We start from the raw sequence: 12,297 nt of genomic DNA, 5'->3' as shown, positions 1-12,297 counted from the left end.
CATATTGGACTGCTCTGGAGCAATGTATCTTTCTTTGCTGCCATCCTGCTTTATTTAACTGGTTCTTAATTACATATTTATTTTCGGGGGGTTTTATGTTGTGAGTCACTCTGAGCCCACAATAGGATAGGGCAGGATATAAGTGTAATAAATACATAAGTAAGAGCCCTTTTGTTATGGGTAGATACAGAACAAAAGATATATGAAAATGTATTGACATCTGAATTCCATGCTTGGAATTTTTGGCAAACACAGTTTTGCACACTGGAACAAACTACAGTTTTAAGATAACATACTGCAGGTTTTACTACTAGTGATCAACAATTCTGCCGTTCGCTTCCAGAAAGCCTATTAAGTATATGACTATCTTAAAATGTAAATCATAACTAAAATACAGTAACAGCATAAGACATCTGCTTTTCCTTTAAAACCTTACCATGCTAACGCTGTTTAACGAATACAACTGAAAATGGGGATTTCACATGTGAACAAGAGAAGCTTATAACACACTTGCATGAAGGCCTATGGGCAGTTCGAAGAATTACTTTAAGGGAGTGATGGTGGGAACCGCAGATGTTTCATTTCATGCCTTCCAACAAATATTTGCCTTTTCTGTTCAGAGAACTACAGTACACCTCTTCAGAATAGCTAGAGAAATGTATACTGGTTGATGAACAACCCCAAGGACACATTCCTTCAACATTTAAAAGATGATGTGAATAACAACATATTTCACTCAACTTTCTGGATTTGGGTGAAGAAAAGAAAATTCTCTGAAGGTAGAATACACGCCAAGTTTGTTCTTAGCCTTCTTAAACTCAATTAACTGCAGCAGTTGTCTCCCTTTCTAACTCCCTAAAAAGGTTGATGAATAGCAATCCCATTGTATTTTCAAATCAGTATGGTGTTAGTGAAATTTAATGGAACTAGTCTGGAGATGCTACATATTCTTCAGGAGATCATTCTCTCAAGAAAATTTACTTAAGGTTACACGTTTTCAGGGCTGAATGCAACAACAGTATTGCTGTTAACATTTTAAAATAAAACCAGTTGCATGAATAGTTCAGGAAGCAAAACCAGCTGTTAAGTAGCAAAATAAATTATCACTTAACAATATACCTGCAGAGATGTTAGGAGGACAGGAAAATGGGGATGTATAATGATTGGAATTTAGGCTCCTAATAATTGCTATTTTAAACAGGGTGGATGTCTTCAGCATACTTACTGGAAAAAAAGAGTAGGTTGTTTCTGTTCATGAGAAGGCCGCTGACAGGTGTTGAGTTTTTCCTCTATCAGTCATTATGTAAACTACTCATGAAGTAGGGATGCTTAAAAAATCAGGAATGGGTATGAAAGAATTCCATGGAACAATTAACATGCCCAAGCCAGGCACTGACTTCCAAGGAATATCAAGTCTTTTGTTAGTCTTCATCTGTTCCAGCATCATAACTTGAATCAAGGGTCTCTACAACACTGTACAATTTAGGCCTTTTCTACTACATGCCTGGATGGTTTTTGGGGGGCAGCTGCAGTCTGATCTGTGCCATCCAGGCAGCAGGCTGAACAGAGAGAGGCCTTTAGATGATGGGACACAGCAGTTGTGCCCCTGATATTTGGCATCATTTTGCCCTGAACAAGCACTTAGGTGCCAAGAGACTGCCTCAAAAAGATCCCCTTACGGATTCTGGTAAGCCGCCCCCCCCCCTCCCCCCAAAAAATCTGAAACATGTTCTGCCTCAAAACCTCAACATGCAGATAATTCTGCCTTAGGCGGAATTTGCTGTCACCTTTTCAAAAGGGAAATCTAGCTAGACAACAAGTATGCCTATTTTATGAAGTGTCTTAGAGATCTTTAATGACTCCAATTTAAGCGTTCAGCCAAAAAGTCTTTTGAAGTTTAAATAGACTTGCATACTTACAAGAGAAATTAGCAATAACCTCTCTTGGAAAGGGCTACAACTCTGCTCACAGTCTTTTTGCTCTTGTGCTCACAAGCTGCACCTTCACTAGAGTGACTGGGAAGCATTTACTTGTCAGAGGAATTCTGTGTATGCAAGTGGCAAATTGGCTTAGAATAATAAGCAATATATAAAGATACATATTTTTTGCTAATATATTTTGCTAATATATAAAGATATATATTTTTTGCAATTTTTGCTAAGCACCTGTCTACACTTTCATAGAATGCACTGCATATATACCATCTAGTTCTCCTACATTTGAAAGTTGACATCTGTATCTAACTTAAATGATCTGTATTATCCTTATGTGATGTTCAATCCCTTTTTCTTTACTACTGCAACATTTTTTAATTTAAAACACTTATATTTTAGAATACATACTTATTTTGAGAGTAAGTCAAAGGGTCGAAGTGCCTCTCAGATTTTTTTCAAATGTAAAAGTACATTTAAGTTTAAACTTATGTCTGCCAAAAAGAGATTTTTCTGCCTGAATTTCCTGTGCAATCAATTATCTGCTTGGGTCTGATATCCAGGCTTTCAAAGAGAAATAAGTGTTAACTCTGTTGCTTCTTGAACCATTTTACTTGAGTGAGTTAACTGAAAAACACTTTTAATTATTTTTCCCCTTTTTTGAGCATGGTTGTTAACTTACAACATTCTGAAGAAGTGTAAAAAGGGACTCCACGCTTATGATTAATTCAATGAGATGGGCTGATGCATAACCAGAGAAAATGAATGTGTTCTTTCTGTTTTTAATGAAAAGTGAGGGCGGCAATGAGTCAGCATGTTTTATGCCTGACCATGCTTGGTCCTCAGTCAACTTTACTTTCCGTAAGAGGAGTGGTTTATTTGTTTTTACATGACCAATTACCTGTTTTGAGGCTGGGACTGAACTCTCTGCTAGTCCTGAGAGGCTGGCAGGCCTCCGGGGCTGTCTGTGCTGGAAGAATTCGATACTGAGGAGGAGTCAACTCTTCATCACCAGAGAAGCTCCTCCGTACCCCACCTGTCATGGGGACGCTCGACAAACTGACAGGCTTCTTCCCAACTGGTATCTTCCTCTCTAAACATCAAGTCAAACTAAAGTAAACACTTAGATAAAAGTGCATTAAAGGCAACTCAAGACTAATGACCTAACTTCAGTGGATGTTCATCTGATTGACAGTCAACTCTGTTTATAGCTAAATTTTCAGTGAATTCTACTGAAAGGTAAGGCTGGTAAGTTGATGCACAGCAGAGCCTCAGACAGTATGAGATGCCCTTGTAGAGCTCCACATTCTTCGATGATTATTTTACCTTATATTTTCTTAAACATTAATGAACTAGCTTATTACTAACATTAATAGAATAGCTTATTTGGGGAAAATACATTAAGGTAACAGTGAAAAAAAAATCAATTGATATTCTTCTCTTAGCTACTATTCTATAAACACTTAAGGAAAAGGAAGGAAAGGTCCCCTGTGCAAGCACCAGTCGTTTCTGACTCTGGGGTGACGTTGCTTTCACAACGTTTTCACGGCAGACTTTTTACGGGGTGGTTTGCCATTGCCTTCCCCAGTCTTTTACACTTTCCCCCCCACCAAGCTGGGTACTCATTTTACCGACCTCAGAAGGATGGAAGGCTGAGTCAGCCTTGGGCCGGCTACCTGAATCCAGCTTCCGCCGGAATCGAACTCAGGTCGTGAGCAGAGAGTTCAGACCACAGTACTGCAGTACTGCTGCTTTACCACTCTGCGCCACGGGGCTGCTATAAACACTTAAAACATATGCTAATTTGCTTAAAACCTGAGAACCACAGATATTTTTCATTCGATAAATCTATCCCAAGTTTAGTGAAGCAGAAACTGAGAACTGGTCTACAAGCATTTCTCCTTTGATAAGCATTTATATAACTAGCTCTGAGCAGCTACCCTTTAAATATATGTAACAGCTACCCAGAGAACATGGAACAAATACTTTCAAATATCACACAAATTAATCCAAAGCAGCAATTGACATTTCCAACATTTCAGTCTGTGGTTTTCTGATTATCTATATAAGGAAGACTATGATAAACGGAATTACACTACCAAGACAGAACCTGAAGTACCATGTCATTTGTAAAAACCTCCCTGAGGCTAAGAATTTGGGTGCTGAACTGACAGGCATACAGCTGGAACTGCAGTTTTGGTTAAAGGATCAAGACACTCACGTGAAGTCCTATCAGAGACAAATGTTAAGAGAAGCATCAATTATCTTATTAAAATTAAGAATAAAGTAAAAGGTGCTGTAATTCACTGAAGGTTACATTACAGTTCCTTTCCTATAAGAGACACAGTGATGACAGTCCATAGATCTCGTTTTTAAATATATAGCCTGTTCCTTTGGCTATCTTTAGAATGATCTCAGAAGTACAGAAAAATGCAATGTTTAGAACTTGGCAATATTACTCCTTGCTCGTAATGAAAGAGTAAAAGATGTATGAGCAATCCATTCAAAACTCATTTTGTAAACCATGAGTGATGGTCCACAATGCATCAGAAGACACTACCTACTCAAATATTCACAAAAGGTCATACCCTGTCTTCTTGGATATGAAAGAAGCGAGACCTGGTAATAACAAAGCAGACCAAATCCAGTCACAAACTAAAAATATCAGACAACATTACCAACGCATTACATAAAGTGTCTAAAAATGGCAATAGGGTTTATATTGTAGGCCATACAAGAACAGACAAGTACTAAGGAAACCTCGAATCAATCACAGCGTAGATCACAACTGAATTCCTACAAAGCCAAGATACTACAAATTTAAAAAAATGGAAAAGGAAAATTCTCTGTATAAATTTAAATGTTCAAGTAAGAAGCCACTATTCTGCATTAATCCAGATGCTTTGGTTCACAGCTTCTTAAGTGAGAAGTACAGGATTTTGTACAGGTACTAATTTAAGTAGACAAGACACCCCCTGAATTGTGTCTATTCAATTTTTGCCATTGCTTTCTACTACAAAGTAAAGCTATAAGCAAAGGCTTCAAGACTTCAGATTGACACCACTACTCTTTAGAGCCTCAGAATGGTTTGAAAGATTGTAATTTGTAAAGTTCAACAGCAAATTACATTTTCCAGGCAGATTTTGAAAACCACTGCCATTATCTTCCAAGACAGAAGGTATCTATTTTGGGCAGTATTTGAGAATAGGCTATTGGACATCTAAGTGCAGAGATATGAAAATCCTTGTCTTCTGTAAAACAATACAATGCTTAATGGAAAAACAATATGAACATCACAGCATTTTGACAGAGAAAATATCAGTAGCATAAGAAATCTCCACATAGTGGGAAGTCAGACTCATTGCTTCCATCTCCGAGCACTTGGCCAGCAACCCAGTGTAATGGGAGCCACACTTGAGTGCAGAAGCAATTTAAGAACATTGCTCATTCTTCATTGTCAAACTGCAGTTCAGAGGTTAAAGAGGCAAGTCAGACCACTTGTGGAATTAAAAAAGCAAGCTATGTTCCCTAAGCCTCATATAGAAATAAAGACAGGGGTGAGTTCATGAGAGACAACTGCAATACAGCATACTAAAACAGACTACTAAAGCAGCTGAAACAAGGGACCCTACTTAGGTTTGTTACCCTAGAGTTCTCATATTACAGAGACGGAATGAATTAATTTCTCTATCCCAGAAAATCAGAGGATTCTTCACATAAAGAATGAAAACACAGAAGATAAACAGAATGGCAAATACCAGCATTCCTGTAGAGCCTTCTTCTGCCCTTGTAATTTTGGACATGCATACAATAAGAAAGATAGCATTAACAATGAGCTTGTGTGAGCCCCATGGTGCAGAATGGTAAACTGCAGTATTGAAATCCAAGCTCTGCTCACGACCTGAGTTCAATCCCAGCAGAAGCTAGGTTCAGGTAGCCGGCTCACGGTTGACTCAGCCTTCCATCCTTCCGAGGTCAGTAAAATGAGTACCCTGCTTGCTGGGGGGAAAGTGTAGATGACTAGGGAAGGCAATGGCAAACCACTCCATAAAAAAGTCTGCCGTGAAAACATCATGATGTGACATCACCCCAGAGTCGGTGCTTGCACAGGGGGCTACCTTTTTGTGTGACTATAATGGATGCTATCATTATCAATGTGGTGGTCTCCAAATGTGCACCTACCTAATTTTGTGTAAATCTTTTCATAATTTTTCCAATTTGTATACTCTACTCCAACAGCACATGGAAGAATTTCATACACTGATAATTTTCAACAGTTTCTAATGAACTGGGGTGACAGAAAGACAAAACAAGCTGTATTGCTAATTATGGCTGATTAAATAGATGACCGGGGAAGGCAATGGCAAACCACCTTGTAAAAAGTCTGCCACGAAAACGTTGTGATGCGACATCACCTCAGAGTCAGAAACAACTGGTGCTTTGCACAGGGGACGACCTTTTTAAATATCACATCTATATTTGATTTTTCATTTGAGTATAAACTGAATTCACATCTCCACATTTTCTTCCTAGAACCCATTAAAAGTAGACATTTTGATCACCAACTAGACAGGTTCTAAGGAAGATGGAACAGAAACAGCCTATTTTTTTTATGTATTTCTAAAGTTTACACAACTAATTTTCTATGGCAGAATCCTGTCTCATCTAGGCAATCAGAAATGCATTCTTACGACACAAATGCCAGATGAGATAGTCTTCCCCTACACCACATGACATATGAACACCCTGTTTGTCTACACTTCTGACACAGAAACTGGCCAATCCATTTTACTGGTTGAAGAGCCCTCTACCAGTGTTGGTTGAACACACTTTCAATCCAACCGATCAAATCCAGAAGATACTTTCTTAAGAGATTCACATTAGTATATTCTTCTGTCTGGAAAGATTCCAGAGCTCATTAGAGAAATATCCTTCTTTCTGAGGACAGTATGCAGACATATACATATCTACATAACTGGAGAGCCAGTTTGGTGTAGTGGTTAAGTGCGCGGACACTTATCTGGGAGAACCGGGTTTGATTCCCCACTCCTCCACTTGCACCTGCTGAGATGGCCTTGGGTCAGCCATAGCTCTGGCAGAGGTTGTCCTTGAAAGGGCAGCTGCTGTGAGAGCCCTCTTCAGCCCCACCCACCTCACAGGGTGTCTGTTGTGGGGGAGGAAGGTAAAGGAGATTGTGAGCCACCCTGAGACTCTTTGGAGCGGAGGGCGGGATATAAATCCAATATCTTCTATCTTCTTCTTCTTCTTCAAAATGGCTTGAACAAAAGATTTTCCACATAACTAAGTCAATTGATCCCTTCTGGTAATAAATATGAGGATCTGCACAATTGTTTTATATATTTTTATATATATATATTTTACATTTTTATTGTTTTAGAAGATCTGCTGCTTTTTACTTCTAAATGTCAAGCAATTTATAATTTCCTTTGCAATAAACCAGTCTGGCTTTTTAACTACTGTTCTGTGCCAGGGGTCTTTTACGCAGTGCCTGTTTATGCGATGTACTATTTATTTGTTTGTTTGTTTGTTTCCCACCCTCCCCGCCAAAGCAGAATAGCACAAACAAAAAGAGAAGGCTACATAAAGGAGAGGGCTAGATAACTGGCAAAGAATGGGATAGGAATTTGGGAAACTATGTCCTAAACCTTCAAGATACTTATTTTCAAAGTTCTCCAATGTGCAGGGTTTCCAGACTATTCATCAAAAGCACCAGAAATGTTGCAGCTATGAGAACGCATTTCACATATGGCAATAGCTAGCTTGCCAATACTACTATGAGGTAATAAAACTTGCATAGCTTCAACAGACTTATTTTAGTCTACTAAATCCCTGTTTAAATAAAGAAAAAGTACACTACTTCTGATCTGTTGCATGAGTTCTCTAACTGGTGTGCCAGCAACAGGAAAGCGAGATGGGCCTTCTCCATCCTTAGAGACATAAGCTTTTGAGTTCAGTTGGGAAAGGGTCACTACTACACTCTGTTGAGTAATCATTCTGGTTAATGCTATCCTAGAGGGAAATCACACATAATTGGGAATGTATAAGAGCAGTTTCAACCTAGTTCTGCAAGCTGAATCTCTGGCCTGCTGAAATGACTAACAGCCAACTAGTTCCCCTTTGTCCCTAAGTATCAATGCCTGCAATGCAATCCTAAACAGTGTTATACCCTCCTAAGTCCACTAAAGTCAATGGGTTTAGAACAGTATAACTTGGCTTAGAATTGCACTGTTGGTTACACTTTTGCTGATATTCTTTTCCAACCCCAAGCGAGCCAGAACTGTGTTCCTATGCATTCCTGCTCAAAAAAAGCCCTGTTCTTTTCACAGCACTTCATTACAAGCTTTTATTATTGTTCTATTTAGTATTCAATTTCTAAAAATGACAGGCAGCTCAATTAATCATTAAATCATACCATATAATCATGTCACCCCTAATTCCAGGTGTATGGGTCCTGATTATGGCTATCCAGCTGAGAGGGTAAGGCACTCTGCAATACCCCAGACGTACAATTTCCTTTATTCACATTTGTCAGATTCCCTCACCCCTACAAGAAAACAAGCCCAGCAACTCAGCCCTGTTGTGCTTTGGCCTCAGTTAAAAACTTTTGGTACCATTTGCTTTCTATGACTACAGCAAATACAAGAGCTCAAAGTCTTTTATTCTTCAGTTGAATTCATAAAAGTGTACTATACTCCCAACATCTCCAACAAAAGGACTCCACTACTTCCTATAGTAATTAATGTTTAATTAACAACTGAATTTACAGTTAAATGTGTTTGCCCTAAATATTCAGCTTATCTTAATCTATTGTGTCGTATCTGGGTCTCTCAAATATTACAGATGCTTTCATGGGACCTTCCCAAATACCTGCCACTATATGGGTGCAGGCCAACTATATATAATTGAAAGACAATCAAAGTCTGGTTGGTATTGGAAGGAACAACTGTGGAATATGTATATGCATAACTGTGCAGTACATATATGCCCATGTGGTTATAGATCATTTAAAATTACAGCAGAATTGTAAGTACAGTCTTTATCTTTCTTTGCTACATAAAGGGCACTTTACTTTCGGTAGGAAATGAGATAAAATTCTTAAATATTTGACTTATAAAACAAAAATTTTATGGTCAAGATCTTTCAGTGGGTTTTTTTAAAAAATAAGATTGCTAGGTAAAAATTCTAACAATTGCAATTAATGTGGTGTTGAACCTGAATTCTGTTTACTTTTAAAATCTCAAAATATAGCTATGATTAGTAATTTTCTTATGGTGAAGAACAGAGGGGTGGGACCTGGGAAGAAAGAATATATAGGCCAGGCTATAGAGGGAAGGTGTTCTCTCTGGAAAGGCTGCAGAAGGAGGGTTCCCTCACCCAAGCAGTGATGAGTCTGTTGGCATTAGACGAAGGGAACATTTAGTTAGTCACGATAGGGCTGTTATTTTCTTTGCATCACCTTTACTGTTTCTACTTTTCACTGTTGTACTAATAATTAAAACTCACTTGTTTATTCTTGAGCACTTCTAACAAAATTATTGTTATACTGTCTGGGTCCTCACATCTCTGCAGTCACAGATGGAAGGTTTTGTTAAGAAGGAAGACAGCGGTCGGGTGGGTGCTCTGGGCTCTCCTAGACAGACCCTTATCAGAGTGGTGGCAGCCAGCAGAAGGCCCTCCTGGGTCCCCTGCTCGTGACACAAGATCTGCAACTTTTTTGGACTTAGCTCAAACTAGACAGTTTCTACAAGAAGATACTATGCGTCAGTCAACATATGCAAAAATACTGCTGATGAAATCTGTGTACTCATTGGGCTACTGGTGCTGACAGTACTGGCCTCCAGGGTTTTGTTTTTGCTGGTGTTGATATCATTCCTTGTCATCTTCAGTCAAAAAAATATTCCAACTTCCTTTTCATAAACCTCCCTTTTCACAATCTTTCCCGAGGAAATACTAAGCAACTCCAGGGGCACTTTAGGTTTAGTAAGTCTCAGTTCACTCCAGAATTATTTATATTTCTGTTTATCAGTTTAGATGCTTAAATGCCACAAAAACAGAGTCCTTAAAATGTAGTGACGCCATCCTAACAGGTCTATTCAAAAGAAAAAAATCTTAATTTGGCTAGTTTATGTAGTACATTTTTATAATATTTTTCCAGTGTTTTTCAGACCTCTCATAGCTGAGGCTGCTTATCTTCATGGTCGGCAATTGTAACTAAGACAAAGTGCTCTTGGGTGATATAATGGGACAAAGATCACACTGAACAAAACAGATTATAATCCTGTATAACGTTAGTCAACAGGAGAATGCTTGTCCCTTTTCAAACACAATATTTTTTAAATCTGAGGTTCAACATTAACCCTCTTACACAATCCAGCAGCCTTTCAGAAAATCACAGTTTTCTACTTTGAGCTGGAGAATGTTGTATGTGATGCTGGAGACTGTACCAATTATGTTGCTCTATGGACAGCTGAATAAAATATATCACATTCCTTATTTTGTTGAACAAGATATTAAAGTTATACCTCTAGTTCGAGATAAAAAGTTTATATAAAAGGGGATAAAATTCAGTAAAGCAGAAATTGCAACAAAAGTTACTGAAAGTATCCATTTATACTACCACATTCATTTACATTTTATTTCACTTAGTACTACAAAAATATAATTCTCAATTCTATTATATGCTATAATGCACTTTAAAGTTTGAAATGTTTCACTTGGCAACAGCATTAAAAAAAAAAAGCAAACACTTCCTGAAAGGGGCACAGTTTCTACCAGAAGGGTAAAACACACGGCACCACATTTATTACCTACTTTTTTTGTGTCCTTTGTACTGCTGTGACTTCGATTTTTTCTTCTGCTTTGATGAACTGGACTGACTATCTCTTGATGCTGAAATTTTAAAAAAAATGTTTTAAGTCAGCTTTTGCAGGGCATGGTGTATGGGTGGTGTTTTTGTGGAGAGAGAGTATATGTAGACAATTATACTCAGTATAACAGCTGATACCATTGATATTCTCCCACTGAAATTGTGCAGAATTCCAGCCTTCATTTTCTGACCAGATAGTAATTAAAGTAGTTTAAAATAAGAATTAAGAATTCTGTTGATAGAGTAGCAAGTTTTTTCATGAAGTCTTTTAATGAAGAGCAATGATTTGACAAGTATGATCTTTACTACACACACACACACACACTAGTTGGTCCATTCTGAGTTTTGCCTTTTTGTGCAATCATACCATCTTATATCTTCAACAACTGCCCTAAATTAGTTGGTAGCAATATGATTCTGTTTTGATTGGATTGGATCAATGTAAGGAATCAATAAAAAGAGTGAAATATATATGGAGATAAACCAGAACACTGGGAAAAAGTATCATATGAATGTATACAAAAAACCAAGTACAAGACAGCGAAAAATTCAGATGAATGACTAAAAAGTAATAAAGCTGAATACTGACAGGATAGACAAATTAGAAGGTACTTCCTTCAGTCCCTGTGCCTCTGAGCTCCTGTATCTCCCTCAGAATCATCTTCCAGTCTTTAGCAAGACTCACATAGCTACTAGTGTTCCAAGCATATGTGTCTTCATCCCTGCCAAACTGTCAACTTGTCTGACATCTTTGAAAAGCAGGAATCTAAGAAAATGATCAATGTCTCCAACACTTTGGAGGAACCAACAAAAAAGCAGGGCTTGGAGAGAACTCAATACAGGGTCTACTAGGGACAGGAGGGGCTACACTCTATCAGAAGGAAGGGAAAAGGTATGGAGACTTGAGAACCATGGGCCAGGGAGTCAAATTATCACCACTGCAGTATAGTGGTTGGAGTGCCAGAGTAGGATATATGGGAGACCATGTCCAAATTCCCACTCTTCCATCAAGCTTGCTGGGTCATTCACTCTTATCCTAATCTGCCTCTCAGGGCTCCTGGGAGACTAAAATGGAGATATGGAGATCTATGTATGCTGCCTTGAGTTTCTTGAAGGAAGGGAGAGATACAAATTTACTAAATAAAATACATAGAAGGCCCTCAAAATGCTGCTGTAACACTGCTTTGAAAGGGATTTCTGCCATTTATAACTTCTACTGTTTTGTCTTAATGGGATATATAGAATGCATATACTTTAGAAGTCAGTCAGCCAATTTCTAGTTGGAAATTTTCAGTTTTGAAACTGTAGGAGCTGTGTAGTGTTTAGATTTTATGGTATTTATATTATGTTGGAGCTGTGCAGTGTTTGAATTTCATTATATTGACGAGGCGAGAGGGCTTGCACGATTCAGTGAGTCTGTGGGTTATTCCATGCAGGGCCACCCAAGATGGACAGGCCACAGCTGAGAACCCAGACAAA

The 12,297-nt window shown here is 38.3% G+C and overlaps 1 protein-coding gene across 8 annotated transcripts in view; it reads right to left on the bottom strand.

The window, feature by feature from the left end:
* Window positions 1-12,297, bottom strand: part of MBTD1 (mbt domain containing 1) — an 86,684-nt gene that overhangs the window by 23,009 nt on the left and 51,378 nt on the right. For 4 of the 8 annotated variants that reach the window (XM_060252997.1, XM_060252999.1, XM_060252998.1 and 1 more), the window contains 2 exons: window positions 10,764-10,841; window positions 2,833-3,024 (listed from right to left, as the gene is read on the bottom strand). In XM_060252997.1, the coding sequence (XP_060108980.1) occupies window positions 2,833-3,024; window positions 10,764-10,841 (270 nt within the window). The remainder of the gene's footprint in view (window positions 1-2,832; window positions 3,025-10,763; window positions 10,842-12,297) is intronic. The other 4 variants (XM_060253003.1, XM_060253002.1, XM_060253000.1 and 1 more) reach the window with 1 other exon arrangement.

This window comes from Heteronotia binoei, chromosome 13, assembly GCF_032191835.1.
Source record: "Heteronotia binoei isolate CCM8104 ecotype False Entrance Well chromosome 13, APGP_CSIRO_Hbin_v1, whole genome shotgun sequence".
Classification (NCBI taxonomy): Eukaryota; Metazoa; Chordata; class Lepidosauria; order Squamata; family Gekkonidae; genus Heteronotia; species Heteronotia binoei.
The sequence above is the reverse complement of the archived record's forward strand: the minus strand, read 5'-3'. Positions and strand labels throughout refer to the sequence as shown.